Genomic DNA, 16257 nt, shown 5'->3' with positions numbered 1-16257 from the left:
CGGGGGACTACAGCTCCCGGCGGGCAACGCGCGCAGCGCGTTGCCCGCCGGGAGCTGTAGTCCCCCGCCCCACCCCCTCCCATCCCCGTGTTACCCCTATGAACTCCCCGCCCCACAACACCCCGCGCGGGGGGGCGGGCGGGCGGTCACGCGCGGCGCAGGCGCGCTGCGCGCTGTTGTTGTGGCGGCGCGGCCCGCGGCTCCCCGGCCGGCAGCGATGAGCGACAACGACGACATCGAGGTGGAGAGCGACGTGAGTCCGCCGCCGCCCCCCTTCCCCGTGCCCCCCGCCGCTGCCCGGGTGGCGGCGGCGGAGTGGTAACGCTTGGTTTCTCTCCCCCCCCACACCCCACGCCTCCTTCCGCACCCCCCCCCCCCCCCGCCCCGTCCTGCGGCCCCCTCAGGAGGAGCAGCCCCGCTTCCAGTCAGCGGTACGGGGGGGCACGGGGGGGGGAGGGGGGAGGGGGCGGGATTTGGGGGGGGTTGAGGGGGTCTGAGGGGGGATTGGAGGGGCCTGGGGGGGTGTTGGGGGGGCCTGGGGGGGGATTAAAGGGGCCGGGGGGGGTTGGGGAAGTCTGGGGAGGTATTGGGGGGTCTGGGGGGGGTGTTGTGGTGGGATTGGGGGTGTCTGGGGGGGATTTGGGGGGCCTGAAGGGGGTTGGAGGAGTCTGTGGAGGTATTGGGGGGGATCTGGGGGGGTTGGAGTGGTCTGGGGGGGTATTGGGGGGGCCTGGGGGGGTTGAAGAGGTCTTGGGGGGGGGTCGGGGGGTCTGGGGGCGCTTGGAGTGGTCTTGGGAGGTATTAGTGGGGCCTAGGGGGGTGTTGGGGGGGAGTCTGGGGGTATTTGGGGGGATCTGGGGGCTCTGATATTGGGGAGGGTCTGGGGGGGTGGTATCGGGGGGTGGGAGTATCTAGGGGGGTGTTTATGGGGATCTGATATTGAGGGGGGGTCTGGGGGAGTGCTATTGGGGGTGGGGGGGGCCTGGGGGGGAGATCTGGGGGCTCTGCTGTTGGAGTTTGGGGGGGTCTGCTATTGGGGGGGTGTTATTAGGGGGTGGGGGGGTGGTATTGGGGAGGTGGGGGGGGCCTGGGGGTGGTTATGGGGATCAGGGGGTTGTGCTATTGGGGTGGGCAGGGAGGGGGCCTGGAATTGGGGGGGAACTTGGGGCTGTTATTTGGGGAGGTGTTTGGGGGGATCTGAGGGCTGTATTTGGGGGAATTTTGGGGGCTGTGTTATTTGGGGGGGGGGGGAATCTGGGGGGATGTTTGGGGGAGTCTGTGGGCTGTGTTATCTGGGGGGAGCATTTGAGGGGATCCGGGGGCTGTATTGGGGGGGATGTGGAGGCTGTGTTGGGTTATGGTTTTGGGGGATGCCCGTGGGGCAGTGGGTTTGGGGTGTTATGGGGGGATCTGAGGGTTTTGGTCAGGGATCGCTGATTGTTGGGTGGTGACTGGGGAGGGCGCCCATGGGGTTTGTGTCCTGGGGAGGGGGGGGGGCTGGGTGTGTTTTAAGGGGATCCCACAACAAGTGGCTGTGCTTGGGGGGGCTGCGACAGACAATACTTGCTCTTTTGGGGGGGGGGCACGGGATGTGGGGCCACAGCTTGGGGGGGGGGGTGGAGCTGTGTCTCACTGAGGGGGGATACGAGGGGTTTGTGCCTTTTTCTTCCTGAGGGTAAGGGGAAAGGGGGGGGTGGCAAAGCTGCCCCCCTTTTAGGGCCACCCCCAGACGGGGCCCCCCAGCTCCGCTGCAGGCTCCAGCGCTTCCCCCCGCAGCAGGAAGCCACCCACGGGCTGTGCCACAGGGAAACCGAAAGCGCTGCCGGGGCGGCCCCGTGACCCCTCCCCGCACACACCCCGTGACCCCGGGTCACACACCGTGTCCGTCTGTCTGTCCCGTCCCCCCTCTCCCCCCCCGCAGGCAGACAAACGAGCCCACCACAACGCGCTGGAGCGCAAGCGGCGGGACCACATCAAGGACAGCTTCCACAGCCTGCGGGACTCCGTGCCCTCCCTGCAGGGAGAGAAGGTGAGGTTGTGGAGCGCGACGTGGGGCATGGGGGGGGCGTTTTTGGGTGCTCGCTCCAGCTTCCCTCCCTGCCCCCCCCCCCCCTCAGATAGCTTTGCTTCCTCCTCAGACCTCGCCCGGCCCAACGTCACCCGGCCAAGGGTTTGGCACAGGCAGGGCGATGGCGCAGCCAGGGCAGAAATGTGGCAGCGCAGCCACAAGGACGCTGGCGTCCCCGAAAGCGTGGCCCCTGCAGGGTGCCCACCCCCTGGGGATCTGTGTGGGGTCCCCGACAGGAGCGGGGGGCATCCTGCTGTGGTTCCACGCGGCAAAACCCCCGGTGCCGCGGCAGGAGAGCCCGCGGAGCCCTGCGGAGCCGAGGTCTTTATTTCGCCCCGTGCCGCTTCCCACTATTGCTACAGGCATCCCGGGCCCAAATCCTGGACAAAGCCACAGAGTACATCCAGTACATGCGCCGGAAAAACCACACGCACCAGCAGGACATCGACGACCTCAAGCGGCAGAACGCGCTGCTGGAGCAGCAAGGTGAGCGGGGCCGCGCGCTGGGGGCTCGGGCCATGGTGGCACCCCCCCGGGGTGACAGCACGGCCCTGCCTTGCAGTGCGCGCCCTGGAGAAAGCCCGGTCGAGCGCCCAGCTGCAGGCCAACTACCCCTCCTCGGACAACAGCCTCTACACCAACCCCAAGGGCAGCGCCATCTCCGCCTTCGACGGTGGCTCCGACTCCAGCTCCGATTCGGAGCCCGAGGAGCCGCAGAGCAGGAAGAAGCTGCGCATGGAGGCCAGCTAGGCTGCCCCCCCCCGCCGCCACTGCCGCCCCCGCGCCGGGGCCTGCGCCCGCCCGCCGGCCCCGTAAGGACTCGTCGTCCTTCTCTCCTCGGGGCTCTCGGACTGCGGCCTCGCAGCCCCCCCGCGCCCCAACGGACTTGGGGGGGCCTGGGGACCGCACGGAGATGCTCCCACCGCCCCCCCGCCGCTAGCGAGCCCCTCTCCGCGCCCCCCCTCTTCGATTTTATATGAGCATTTCTATTTATACCCAGGGACCACTGCAGCCCAGAGCTGAGCGCGAGGCTGTGCAGGAGACGGGCAGCCCCCGTCCCCCACCCGCCTGCGGGGGCCGCTGCCCTCCGGCCAGCGCCGGGGGGGGGTCTCGCTATTTATTTTCTGCGTGTGCAATTCCACCTGGCCCCCCGCCGCGCCGCGGGGACGGCGCCCACCGCCCTCCACGGCACAGAGCTGCAGGGCTCGGGCTGGGTGGTCTGCGTGTGCGTCCTTCCCCGTCCCCCACCTCCCCCCCCGTCCCCCCCCCCCACATCCCCGAGCCCCCCTCCCACCTCTGTGTCATTTTCTGAACTGTCCCCGTAGGTGACCCCGTCCCCCCTTTTAACGCCGTTCATTCCATGGATCTAAAGTATGTTGTACATACTGCCCAGAGTTGTCTTGCAAGTTAAGGCTTCCCTTTACTATAAGACTATAAATAATAAAAACAAAAAAACTTATTTTATCCTTCCCCGTGGTGGCCGCGTGTTCTTGGGGCCGCAGGAGGTGGTGGGGGGGAGCAGCTCCCTGCGCATCCGGGGCAGCGCGGGGTCGGGGCTGGAAACCCCGCGTCCCCCGGCGGCAGCTCCACGCCGCTCCGTGCTCCTACTCACCCTGCGCACAGCCGAGGGCGGGTGTCAGCTCTTGCTTTATTGATGCCATGCCACCTGCGGCGCGCTCAGCTCCCGCCGGGGAGGGCGGCAGCGGCGGTGGCCGGCCGCTTTTTGTTTTTTTTTTTTTGTTTTTTTGGTATCGCTAGCACCCTGAGGACCTCGCTCTGCTCGGCCGCGCTGTCCGAGGGGGAGCGGGGCCCTTACCCCGCCGCCTCCAGGCTGGGCACGGGCTGCTGCAAGAAGTGCATCACCGCCTTCACCACCTTTTCCGGGGCGATGTTGTAGACGGGATGCGTGGGCTGCTGCCGGAGCGGAGGAGAAGGCGCCTGAGCCAGGCCCGGCAGAGGAACGCCCCCGGCGTGGGGGCCCGGCCCGCCCTGCAGACCCCCACCCCCCAGCCCCGGGGATGCCAGCACCTACCAGGCGGTTTTCGGGGACGCCCAGGACCACCTCGTGGTGGAGGTCGCCGCTGCCGAAGTGCTGGGCGATGGCCAGCCCGCTCAGGCAGTAGCAGGTGTGGTAAAAGTCCCGGGACCTGGTGGGGGGGAACCCGGGGCCGCTGAGCCGGGGGGGGGGGCTGGGGGCGCGAGGCCGCCCCCCCCTCGGGTACTCACTTGCCCGGCTTGTCGAGCAGCCCGCCGGCCGGGCACTGGCAGCACAGGAGGATGTACTCCTGCAGTGCCGACTGGTCGAACATCCAGCGTGCCATGCTGAGCGCCGCGTCGTCTGCGGGGACAAGGCGGGCAGTGAAACGCCTGGGGGGGGCCTCAGGATGAGAGCAAATCTCCCCCGCCCCGGGAAACACCAGCATGTTTGCCCAGAAGCCCTTTTCTGCCACAAAAAAAACCTTCAGGGAAGCCCATCAGGTCCCCCCCGTGCCTGCCGCACCCTCCAGTTGTTCCACACTTCGTTCCTTTGCTAAAACTCGCCTGTTTCTCCCCTCCCCGTGGCCAATTTTAGAAGCAGACGAAGCCGGTGACCCCCCCCAGCTGCCAACTCACCCCGGGCGTGGAGCGCGCGGTGCAGCAGGGGCAGCAGCCCGGCCTGCCAGAAGGAGTAGCAGCCGTCCACCAGCTTGTTGCAGCGGCCCTGGAAGCCGCCCTCGAAGCGCATCTGCCGGCCGGTCACCCAGTGCTGCAGGGGACAGAGGGGAGCGGGTGGCACTGCGAGGACGGGGACATCCCCCGGCAGCCCGGGGGCACCCCGGGGCCCCCCCAGAACTCACCAGCAAGCTGCGGAGGTTCAGCAGGTGCTCCTTCTTGAGAATGACCAGCGCCGCCACGCCGCAGAAGGTGTACCCGCCGTGGGCCTCCATGCCCGGCACCCCGCCGATGCCGCCCTCCCAGTTCTGGCACCTGCGCGGGGGCGACACTGAGGATGGCACCTGCGGGGGGGGGGCACACACCGTCCCCTGCGCCCCCTCGGCCGGCTCCTCACCTCGCGATCCACTCGGCCGTCCCGGCGAAGAGCGCGGGCGTGAGGATGTTGGTGAGCGACGCCACCGAGGCGGCGCAGTAGGCGCTCCTGCGGGAGAAGGGGGCTCGGGGCTGCGGCAGGCGCCCACCCCATCCCCAGCCCTGGGGGCTCCGCGGGGCTCACCCCGCGCTGCGGTGGGGGGCAGAGACCCGCTGCGGGGCAGGTGCCTCATCCCCCGCAGCGCTCACCCACCTCACATCCACCTCGCCGCCGATGTGCATGAGGAAGGAGCCGTCGGGCTGCTTCAGCGCGTGCAGGTACTCCAGGAGCTTCTTCCTGTGGGACGCGGATACGAGGGGCAGCGCGGACCCGGCCCCCACCCCGCTGCAGCCCCCGCGCCGTGCTGGCCCCCCGCTGTACCTGTCGATGACGCCGAACGCCTCCTCCGTGCCGATGATGCAGAGCGCGTTGACGGCGGCGTAGGTCGGGGCGAGGTGGGGGTGCTGGCCGGGGCCCCCCCCGAAGCCGCCCTGGGGGCTCTGGCAGCGACTCAGGAACTGGCAGACGCTGCGGGGACAAGCGGAACAGCTGGGGAGGGGACCCCAAAACGGCCACCAAGGGGGGGTGGGCGGGAGGACGAGCCACCGCGGGTGGCGGCAGGAGCTGGCGGTGGCACCGAGCCCTCCCCTGAGCGGGCAGACCCCTCCCTCAGCGCTTCCCCCAGCAGCGAGGGGTTTCAGACCCGGCTGAATGTCCCCAGGAGCTTTCAGAGGATTTCAGCCTGCTCGTGACACGGGGACATCCCCCACCTGAGCGAGGGAGAACCTGGGAGAAGGGGACAGCCCCCGTGCCCCCCCAGGAGGTTGAAGCCAGGTCCCCTATCCCCCCCCCTCTGTCACGAGACAGCAGGAGCCGTGCCGGCCAGGAAGAATGGGCGGCATTGACGGCCCCGAAGGACACAAAGCACTTTTGTGCTGGCGCCAGGGCCACGGGGATGCCGGGAGGTGGCCCTGGCTGTGCCGGGCGGACACGGGAGCAGGCACCTCCGGGCTCACGTGGGCGCACGCGGAGCAGCTGCTTTCTCCCGGGGGTGCTGCGGGTCAGACCCAGCTCGGGGGGGTGCTCCCGGTGTCAGCACCAAGGTGCCCAGGGCCCCCAAGCGCCCCACAGGAACCGGGGGTGACTTACTCAGAGGCGACCGCCTGGGGAATGGGCTCCTCCAGCAGCTCCAAGCTGTGCAGGATCCAGTAGCAGAGCCAGGGGCGGCTGGCGTCCAGACACTGCGGGGACAAGAGGGGACGGGCAGGAGGCGGGGAGAGGGGCCAGACAGAACCCCCAAACCCGCAGCTCTGGGGCACCCCGCGGGGACAGGCACGACCCAAGGGGACCCGCAAGCGGCACGGGAACTGCTCCGCCTGCCCCAGGGCCACCCGACAGCCAGCAGCGAGGGATTCGGGGCGAGAAACACCAGGCGATAATTAAAGCAGCACCCAGAGGCTGAAGGCATCGCCCAGGCGGGGAGCCCCGGGGCAGAACGCCGGGGCCGTGCCCGGTACCTCGTAGGCTTCGCTCAGCTGCCGGAGGCCTCTCTTCAGGTAATGGAAGTGCTTCTCCCGCTGCAGGACGAATCTGCAAGGCAGGCAGGGCGCGGCGTCGCAGCGCCGCCAGCTCCAGCCCCGGGACCCGTTGGCCACCAGAGCCAGAATTCTGGCTTTTTTTTTTTTCCCCCTATTATTGCTCTTTATCCTTATTCCAACTTCCCGCAGGTGGAGGGAGCGCGGCGGGGACTTACTGCGCGGTGTGGTGGTTCGTCTTGTAGGCGTCGAACACCTCCTGCACGATGTCCTCCACTTTGCTCTGCGGCACCGCGAGCACCCGGGTCAGCGCCGCCGGGAGCTGCCGCCCCGCACCCGGCCCCGCGGCGCCTTCCAGCAGCTTCCACCCGTTTTGGGTTTAAGGTCAAAGCCTCAAGGAACCCTCCCCGCCCCACACAACGTCCCCGGGGGCTGAGGGCACTGGTGCAAGAGGCGCAGCCGGGGTTCTTGGCTGGGCCTTTCACCCCGGGGGGGGCATCCCGGGATCGGGGTGGGGGGTGCCTTCGCCCCCCTGCCTCTCTTGTACCTGGTCCCAATGCCCCTTGGAGCTCGGACCCCTGGCTCCAGGCTCCACGGGTCCCTCCGTCCCCAGACCCTGAGCCCCTTCAGCCCCTGGCCTCCCAGCTCCGTGCCCGTGCCCCTTGAGCCCCCAGACCCCCGGTCCTGAGCCCCCCCCCAGACCCCCACCTCCGGCCCTCCCCAGCCCCAAGCCCCTTGGGCCCCTCGGCCCCAGAGCTCTGCCCCCGAGCCCCCTCTGCCCCCAAATCCCTTCAGCCCCCGGTCCCCCAGCTCCGTCCTCGTGCTCCTCGAGCCCGCAGACCCCCACCCCCAAGCTCCGGCCCTCCCCAGCTTCGGGCCCCCCCATCCCCGAGTCCCTCGGGCCCAGACCCCCGACCCCGAGCCCCCTCTGCCCCCCAGCCCCCGGTCCCCCAGCTCCGTGCCCGTGGGGACCCTTGGCCCCCAGACCCCCGGTCCCGGCCCCCCCGGTCCCGAGCCCCCCAGCCCCGAGCCCCACGGGTCCCCCGACCCCAAACCCCCCAGCCCCCGGTCCCCCGGCTCCGTGCCCGTGGGCCCCCTCCAGCCCCCAGACCCCCGGTCCCGGCCCCCCCAGCCCCCGGCCGCGGGCGGCACCTGCTCGCTGGAGGTGTGCGTCCTCACGCCGTCGTCCCGCAGCCGCCGCCGCCCGCCGGGGCTCCCGGGGCATGCTCCCGCCATGCTGCGGCCGGCCCGGGCGGGGGCAGCGGGGCCGACGGCGGCCGGGCGGGGACACGAGGCCACGCCCCCTCCGCGCCCTGGCCACGCCCCCTCCGCCCCGCCTGGCCACGCCCCCCTCTCCCCGCCACCACCCGGCCCGGGACCGGCGCGCGCGCGCGTGCGCGAGGCGAAGGGGTCGGCCGGGGCGGAGGGCGCGGCGTCGCCGCGTGACGTCAGCGCGTGGCGTCACCGCGCCGTGACGTCATGCCGGGACGCGCGGCTCCGTGCTCGGCGCGCCGCGGGCGCGCGTCGCCGGAGCCTGTCGCGACGTTGCAGCGCTGCGCTGTGCCGCGGCGATCCCGCACCGCGTTGCACCGTTGCACTGCTGGGGCGTGTGGCGCCATGGCACTGCTGCCCCACCTCGCACTCTTGCACCAGGTTGCACCGCTGCACAGCTGCACCGTGTTGCGCCGTTGCACAGCTGCTCCATGTTACACATTTGCAGTATTCCACCATGTTGCACTATTGCACTGCAGCACCGTGTTGCACTATTGCACCATTGCACTTCTGGGGCACGTTCCCCATTGCACGGCTGCACCATGTTGTGCCATTGCACTACTGTGCCACATCGCACTGCTGCACCGCATTGCACTCTTGCACCACGCTGCACCATTGCACAGCTGCACCCTGTTGCACTGTTGCACAGATCCTCTATGTTGCACATTTGCACTATTCCACCACATTGCACTATTGCACCACGTTGCACCATTGCACGGCTGTTACATGTTGCACCATCGCACTGCCGCACCACATTGCACCATCGCACTGTTGCACTGTGTCACACCATCGTGCAATGGCGCCGCGGCGTCGTGCTGCACTGCTGGGGCACCATGTTCGCTCTGCTGTGCTGCTCCGTGCCGCACCTCCACATCACAGTGCTGCCGAGTAGCCCCGGTGCACGGCCCCGCTGCACGGCGTCGCTGCCCTGTGCTGCGCTGCTGCATCACTGCGTGCGACGCTTCCCCATGCCACTGTCCCAGTGGCATTGCATCGCCGTGTGCAGCCCTGCCTCGTTGCACCGTGCCGCTGCCCCACGTCGCTGCGTGGCTGCACCACCGCTGTGCTGCTCCGTCTCCTCGTGCCACCACCGGGCTGCACCGCACCACGAGGCCCCGGCCAGGCCCTACTGCACGTGGGGCTGCCCCACGCTGCCCTGCTCTGGGACCCTCACCTCCAAGCCCACCCCCAAGTGTCCCCAGGTCCATGCCCGGGTGTCCCTCCCCAATGCATCCCCACGTCTCTCCCTCCCCATAGCCCCCCGGTGCACCCCCATGCCTCAGGGCACGTCCTGGTGTCCGCCGTTGCATCCCTGTGTCCCCCCAGCTGCATCCCTCCGCCGTCACCCCCGTCCTCTGCTCCAGCCCCGGTGTCCCCCCTCCGGTCCCCAGCGCACGCCCAGCTGCCCCCCACCCCCGGTGCAGCCCCGTGCTGCCTCCCGGTGCCCCGGCTCATATCCCGGTGCCCCCACCGGTGTCCCCCGGTACCTCCCCGGTGTCCCCCCCCGGTGCCTCCCCGTGTCCCCCCGGGTGCATCCCCGCGTCCCCCCGGCGCATCCCCGCGCTCCGCCCCGGTGCCAGCCCGGCCGCCCGGAGCGGCGGCGCAGGAACCCGCCCCCGGTAACGGCGGCGGCGGCGGCGGCGCGGGGCCGCCATGGCCAAGCAGTACGACGTGCTCTTCCGCCTGCTGCTGCTCGGCGACTCGGGCGTGGGCAAGACCTGCCTGCTCTGCCGCTTCACCGACAACGAGTTCCACCCCGCGCACATCTCCACCATCGGTACCGGCACCGGGGGACGCGCGGCAGCGGGGAGCCGCGAGCGGCGGGGGACGGGGGGCACCGGGGAAGCCGCAGCGCTGGGGGGAAAAAAAAAAAAAAAAAAAAACAACAACGGGAAGAACGGGGGCACCGGGAGCATCGCGGCACCACCGGGGAGCCGCCGCCGCGCCCCGCCGCCGGGAGCGGGGAAGCCGCGGGCACCGGGGAGGCGCCGCGCTGGGGAAACGGGGACACCGGGGATGGGAGCGGCGGGGAACCGGGGGCACCGCCGGCAGCTGGGGGCACCTGGGAGCCGGAAAAGCGGGGAGCGGCGGCACCGGGGCGGCGGGGAGGCGGCGGGGAGCCCGGCCGGCACCGGGAGCATCGCAGAGCTCCGGCACCATGGGGGCACCGGGGGGGAGGGGGGGCACAGAGCAGAGCCCTGCCCCCAAATCCCCCCCCCTCCCCAAAACCCCCCATGTGCCCCCGCCCTGGCCAGGCGTGGACTTCAAGATGAAGACCATCGAGGTGGACGGCATCAAGGTGCGGATCCAGATCTGGTGAGTGCCGGGGGGGGCCGCACCCCGCTGATGTGCCCCCCCCCCCCCGGGGTGGGGCTGGGGCCTGGAGCAAGCAACGGGGCTCCCCCCGACCCCCCCCCCCCCATGTCCCCAGGGACACGGCGGGGCAGGAGCGGTACCAGACCATCACCAAGCAGTACTACCGGCGGGCACAGGTAGGGGCATGGCGGGGGGAAACTGAGGCACGGGGGGGGGCGGGGGGGGAAAAATACTGCCCCCCCCCCTCCCCGGTGTCTCTCCCGCAGGGCATCTTCCTGGTGTATGACATCGGCAGCGAGCGCTCGTACCAGCACATCGTCAAGTGGGCCAGCGACGTGGATGAGGTGGGGGTTTGGGGGGGGTCCCCGAAGCGGTGACACGCTGGTTTTTATTGGGGGGGGGGTGCTGATGCACACCCCCCGCACACACACACAGTACGCGCCCGACGGCGTCCAGAAAATCCTCATCGGGAACAAGGCGGACGAGGAGCACAAGAGGCAAGTGGCCAAAGAGCAAGGGCTGCAGGTGAGCTGGGGGGGGGCAGGCACCCCCAGCATGGCCGCCCCCCCCAAAAAAAAGCCCAGCGGCCCCCCCAGGGCCCCCTGCACCCCAAGCATTCCCAGGCCACCTGTGCTCCCTCCCGGCATGGCCAGGTACCCCAACCCTCCTGAGGTCTCCCCTATAGCCAGGGCCCCCCCTGCACCCCCAGCGTGGCCAGGACCCCCTGTCTGCCCCCCAAAATGCCCAGTGTCCCCCCTAATGCCCCCCCCATCCCCCCACGGCACCCAGCGCATGGCTCTGGGGTCGCACCCCACGGAACCACTGCTGTCCGTCTGTCCACGTGCCTGTGGGGAGCAGAGGGGCTGGAGGGGGGAGGTTGGAGAGGGGGGAGAGGGGGCGAACCCCCTGCCCCCCACCCCCCAAAATCACATCGGCGCCGCCGAGCCCTCGCCTTGCAGCTGGCCAGGGAGTACGGCATGGACTTCTACGAAACAAGTGCCTGCAGCAACCTGAACATCAAGGAGGTGCGTGGGGCTGAAGGGGGGGGGGGGAAGGGGAGGCAGCCGGGGTGTGCCCCCCCCTCTCCTTCCCGGCCCCCCCGGGCTCACCCCGCTCTTCCCACGCAGTCCTTCACGCGGCTGACGGAGCTGGTGCTGCAGGCGCACCGCAAGGAGCTGGCGGGGCTGCGTGCCGCCGCCGCGCCCCCTGACCTGGCCCGGCTGGAGGAGGACGAGCAGCAGCCCCCGGGGGGGCAGGACAGCCCCAAGAGCTGCTGGTGTTGAAGCCCGTTCGTTCCTCCCCCCACACAAACCCCCCGGCTCCCCGCCACCGCCAGACCCGTTTTGGGGAGGGGGGCTTGGCGTGCGTGGGGGGTCCCCAGGCGCTGTTTGCACACCCCGCGCCCCCTCCGCCCCCCGGTTTTGCACACTTGGTTTCCACAATAAAGGAGATGCTGGAGCCCCCCCCCCCCAGCTGGCTCGTCTGGTGCCACCGGGACGGTGTCCTCGGCACCGCGGGCAAAGCCGGGCTGCGGCAACCCGAGCGGCGATGAATAATGGAGGGGCCGGGCCGGTGTCCCCTTTCCTGGCTTGGGGACACGGCTGGGGGGACGCAGGGACATCAAACAGCCTGGCAGCGGGCACTGGGGTGGGTGGGCATCGGGATGCGTGGGCACGGGGGTGGTGGCTGGCACCAGGCTGCTGCTCCTTACTGGGATGGCTGTGCACCAGGATGGGTGGGAACTGGGATGCCGTTCCTTACTGGGATGGGTGGGCACCAGCAGGTACCAGCCTGCTGGTGGGCACTGGGACAGGGCCCACTGGTCCCAGTGGGCCGGGTTGGCCAGGGAAGGAGAGGCGTGGAGGCACCCGTCCCTCCCCATTGCCTGCCGGGGCGCTCGCAGCACCCCACGAAGCCGCAGCACCCCGTTATCTCCCAACGCCCCAGCTGTTTCCAGCTGTGCGGGGAACCCTTGCCCCAACAGGGACGGCGCCCGCACCCCACGCCGCGGCGGTGTGAATTATTGAGGCGGGTAGGAGCATCGCCCCGGCCTTCCTCTGCCTCTTCCTCGTCCCCTTGGGCCGGTGCCAGCGGGTGGGACGGCTCCGGTTTCTGCCAAGTCACGGCGGGGCGCGGGGACCTCGGTGGCGTCACGTGGGCGCCGGGCGGCCCTTAAGGCGCGCGGGCAGCGGGCGGGCAGGCAGCAGATCCGGAGCGCACCCGCAGCCATGAGCGTCCCCGTCGCCAAGTCCTTCTACGACCTGAGCGCCACCTCCTTGCAGGGGGAGAAGGTGGACTTCAACGTCTTCCGGGGCCGCGTGGTCCTCATCGAGAACGTGGCGTCGCTCTGAGGCACCACGGTGCGGGACTACACCCAGCTCAACCAGCTGCAGGCTCGCTACCCGCGGCGCCTGGTGGTGCTGGGCTTCCCCTGCAACCAGTTCGGCTACCAGGTAGGTGCCCAGCATGGCGGGGGGGGACACAGAGCCCAGTGCTTGGGACAGCGGCGGCACAACCCCGGTGTCCCCTTCCCCATCCCAGGAGAATGGCACCAACGAGGAGATCCTCAACTGCCTCAAGCACGTGCGGCCGGGGGGCGGCTTCGAGCCCAACTTCACCCTGTTCCAGAAGTGCCAGGTGAACGGGCAGGACACCCACCCCGTCTTCGCCTACCTGAAAGCCCACCTGCCCGCCCCGGTGGACGAGCCTGACCACCTGATGACCGAGCCCCGCTTCGTGGTGTGGAGCCCCGTGCGGCGCTCCGACATCTCCTGGAACTTCGAGAAGTTCCTGGTGGGCCCCGAGGGGGAACCTTTCCGCCGCTACAGCCCCCGCCTGCCCACCGCCCAGCTGGAGCCCGACATCCAGCGCCTCCTCAAGCTGGCCAAGTAGGGCTGTCCCCCCCCCGGGGACGGCCCCAGCCCTCCGCCGGGTGACGGCCCCCTCTGAAACCCCCGTGGGGGGGGGGCCCGATGTGGCGGCGAGCCGGGGCCACCGGGGTGGTGGGCGCCCGGATGGGGTCGGCTGCAATAAAGGAGCAGGAGACAGCGCCCGAGCACCCCCGTTTGTGTCCCCCCCAGCGCACGGCGGGCGGTTGGGGCCAGGGAGCGGCTGCGCGGGGTGGATAAGAGCCAGGCGCGGTTGCAACCCCACCCTCGGGGGGGGGGGGGGGGAACAATTTTGGCAGCCCCAAGGTGAGGGTGTGCTGCCTGCCCTGCCCTGCCCGCCCCAGGAATGCGCACCCCTGAGCACGGCGGGGGGGGGGCACTGCAGTGTTTGGGGGGGGCAGCGATCCCACTACGCCCTGGGGGGAAATGGTTCAGGCATGGGGTTTGGGAGGCTGCGTGTACGCCTGGGACACAAGGAAGGGTGGTGGGAAGGGAGAAGACTGTTCCATCCCCGAGCAGGGCCCCAGCACCCTTTGCTGGAGGGGCTCGGGGGGCTGAAAATCACCCCCGCCCCCCTCCTGTTCCCATCCACACAGGGGGAACGATCCCAAAGCTCCCCAGCCTGCGGCACGGAGCTGTTACACGCTCACATTTATTGCCCACGCGGACCCCTTTGGGGCAGAACGAGGTGGCTGTGCCACCCTGAGCCGTTTCGGGGGTGGGTTTCTGGGCCCCCTCCCTTTCTTCAGTGCGAGGGGGGCTCGGGAGCAGGCGCAGCACGGGGCTGGAGCAGAGCAGGCAGCATCCAGCATTGGGTGTCCACCGCATCCAGGCTGGAGGTTTGAACAGGAGCGGGAACGAAGCCCCCCAGCGCCAGCAGCGCGGTCCCACAGCTCCGTGGGGCACACGGGGAGCGGGGCCGGGGCACAGACGGGCTTCAGAAGAGCGGGGTCATCTGGCGCGGGTCGTCGGGCAGGATGCTGATGGAGTCCTCGGCCCGGCCGCACAGCAGGCACAGCATGGTGTACTCCTGCAGCGGGACACGGCCGCGGGGCTTTCAGGCTGCTCTGTCCCTCCCCGACTCCTCTCCACCGCTGGGGAAACCGGAGCCGGGGCCGGCACCTGATCCCCGATTGCAATCGGACCGCGGCGGATCGTGTTTCATCCCCCGGGACCCCATTTCCCCGGAGCCCATTTTCCAGCATTTAGCTGCTGAATGGGAAATGCGCCAGGGAGGAGGGCTGGGAAGCGCGAATCCGGCGCTGAGACAGCGCCGCGGTGAGCCCAAGGCTCCTGTTTCCAGCTCCTGCCCGTGCCGAGCTCCTGAGCTGCCCCCGAGGCGCTCGCCTCCGATGCTGCGCAGCTCCCTCCTGCGGCTGTGAGGGCAGGAGGGCAGCAGCAGGGCTCAGGGTGCCTCTGGAGCTGGGGAGAGGCTGCTGGGGGGGGGGGGACGGGACCCCCAGGAGGACGGGGAGCCCCAGGAGGACGTACCTGGTAGTCATCCACCACGCTGAAGGTGTACTCGTGGCGTGCGATCAGGTGGTGGCAGTTCTTGCACAGGTCTGCGGGGCAGGAGCAGTTCAGGGGACGTGCCCAGCCCTGGCACCGCTGTCCCTGGGAACCCCCAGCCTCACCCCCAGACCCTTTGGTGCCCGAGCCCCCACCTGAGGGGCTGACACCCCCCTACCCGCCCCAGTCCCCAGGGTGGGTCCCCAAGCACAACTCACCCCCAGGCACCTCAGCGTGCAGCAGCCCCCCAGACCCTCACCCAACCCCCCCCAAATAACCCCCAGAGCCCCCAGTAACCCACCAGAGCACCAGATCCTCCCCAGGGAGCCTTCCCAGAGCACCAGGACCCCCCAAATTATCCCTCCAGGGCAAAAGGACCCCCCCATGACCCCCCAGAGCACCAGATGTCCCCCAATACCCCCCCCAAAGCACAAGACACCCCCCCCAAACAACCCCCTAGAGCACCAGATACCCCACAACCCCGCAGACCACCAGGACCCCCCAACACCCCCAAAGAGCACCAGGACCCCTCAGTAACCCCAAAGAGCACCAGATGCCCCCAATAACCCCCCAAAGAGCACCAGGACCCCCCAATACCCCCACAAAGCACGAGACACCCCCCCCCAAATAACCCCCCAGAGCACCAGACACCCCATAACCCCCCAGATCACCAGGACCCCCCAACACCCCCTCCCAGAGCACCAGGACCCCCCCCAGTAACTCCCCAAAGAGCACCAGGACCCCCCAACACCCCCCCAGAGCACCAGCACCCCCCCAAGCTCCCCCCCCCAGGACCCCTCCCCAGTAACCCCCAGCCCCCCAACCCCCCCGTATCACCCCCACACCCCCCCGTCCCCACACGATCGTAGGTGACGATCTCGTCGTCGCCCCGCAGGCCGGCGGCGCGGTTGCCCAGCAGCACCAGGTCGCGGCGGCCGCACTGCGCGCAGCCCACGAAGTTGAGCAGGAAGGAGCCGCCCTCCAGGCAGGTGGTGCCCTGCGGGGAGGCACCGAGAGGCCCGGTAACGGCCGGTAACGGCCGGTAACGGCCCCGTAACGGCCCCGTAACGCCCGGTAACGATCCCCCCCCTCCCAGCCCCCCCCGCCCGTACCCGCTCTGGGAACTCGGTGCCCACACAGCCCCCGCACATCCCGCCCGCCGCCGCCGCTCTCGCGAGACTTCCGCCGCGGGGGGTGGGGCTTACGGAAATGGGCGTGGCTTGGTGGGAGTGGGCGTGGCTTGGTGGGAGTGGGCGTGGCTTGGTGGGAGTGGGCGTGGCTTGGTGGGAGTGGGCGTGGCTTGGTGGGAGTGGGCGTGGCGATGCGCTGCCAGTGGGCGTTCCCTCCCCGCTCCGTTGCCTCCCAGGGAGGGGAGTGGGCGGGGTTTGGGCGGGAAAGGGGGCGTGGTCTCTCGTAGCCCCGCCCCCGCCCCGGGTAGCGGGGAGGGGGCGCGCAGCCCTGGCGGGGGGCACGTAGGGTTAATGGGGGGCACCCAGGGTTAATTAGCGGGTACCCAGGGGTGACTGGGGGGGTACCCAGGGGTGACTGGGGACAGCCCAATCTTGCTGGGGGTACCCAGGGCTAGTGCGAGGTACCTGGGGG

At 70.0% G+C, this 16257-nt stretch overlaps 5 protein-coding genes across 6 annotated transcripts; 3 read left to right on the top strand and 2 right to left on the bottom strand.

Annotated features, from left to right (window-relative positions):
• The first annotated feature begins 76 nt into the window (after positions 1-76).
• MAX (MYC associated factor X) lies at positions 77-3527 on the top strand. 2 transcript variants are annotated; one of them, XM_083837083.1, is made up of 5 exons: positions 77-253; positions 405-431; positions 1922-2029; positions 2425-2554; positions 2631-3527. In XM_083837083.1, exons 1-5 carry the CDS (start codon positions 218-220, stop codon positions 2816-2818), a joined length of 489 nt encoding a protein of 162 aa, XP_083693209.1. In that variant the 5' UTR covers positions 77-217; the 3' UTR covers positions 2819-3527. The 2 variants fall into 2 exon arrangements, with proteins under 2 accessions (XP_083693209.1, XP_083693210.1); XM_083837084.1 differs by having other exon boundaries at positions 181-253; positions 2431-2554.
• Positions 3528-3788: 261 nt separating this feature from the next.
• On the bottom strand, positions 3789-7978 carry LOC310899920 (protein farnesyltransferase subunit beta-like). Its single transcript, XM_083837050.1, has 12 exons — positions 7823-7978; positions 6889-6953; positions 6653-6725; positions 6285-6376; positions 5517-5663; positions 5349-5432; positions 5118-5204; positions 4906-5035; positions 4682-4814; positions 4295-4406; positions 4101-4215; positions 3789-3982 (listed from the first exon to the last, which is right to left on the bottom strand). The coding sequence occupies exons 1-12, from the start codon at positions 7904-7906 to the stop codon at positions 3881-3883; spliced, it is 1224 nt and encodes a 407-aa protein (XP_083693176.1). The 5' UTR covers positions 7907-7978; the 3' UTR covers positions 3789-3880.
• A 1504-nt stretch (positions 7979-9482) lies between these two features.
• Positions 9483-11725, top strand: RAB15 (RAB15, member RAS oncogene family). Its single transcript, XM_083837075.1, has 7 exons — positions 9483-9719; positions 10198-10258; positions 10374-10434; positions 10525-10602; positions 10694-10783; positions 11218-11283; positions 11386-11725. The coding sequence occupies exons 1-7, from the start codon at positions 9596-9598 to the stop codon at positions 11539-11541; spliced, it is 636 nt and encodes a 211-aa protein (XP_083693201.1). The 5' UTR covers positions 9483-9595; the 3' UTR covers positions 11542-11725.
• A 275-nt stretch (positions 11726-12000) lies between these two features.
• GPX2 (glutathione peroxidase 2) lies at positions 12001-13308 on the top strand. Its single transcript, XM_083837082.1, has 2 exons — positions 12001-12711; positions 12800-13308. Exons 1-2 carry the CDS (start codon positions 12487-12489, stop codon positions 13148-13150), a joined length of 576 nt encoding a protein of 191 aa, XP_083693208.1. The 5' UTR covers positions 12001-12486; the 3' UTR covers positions 13151-13308.
• Positions 13309-13782: 474 nt separating this feature from the next.
• On the bottom strand, positions 13783-15888 carry CHURC1 (churchill domain containing 1). The gene is made up of 4 exons (XM_083837094.1): positions 15768-15888; positions 15517-15652; positions 14638-14708; positions 13783-14176 (listed from the first exon to the last, which is right to left on the bottom strand). The coding sequence occupies exons 1-4, from the start codon at positions 15804-15806 to the stop codon at positions 14084-14086; spliced, it is 339 nt and encodes a 112-aa protein (XP_083693220.1). The 5' UTR covers positions 15807-15888; the 3' UTR covers positions 13783-14083.
• Between the last annotated feature and the right edge of the window lie 369 nt (positions 15889-16257).

Source organism: Anser anser (genome assembly GCF_964211835.1).
Source record: "Anser anser genome assembly, chromosome: 5".
Lineage (NCBI taxonomy): Eukaryota > Metazoa > Chordata > Aves > Anseriformes > Anatidae > Anser > Anser anser.
Note: the sequence above shows the minus strand (reverse complement) of the source record. Positions and strands in the feature narration are given on the sequence as shown.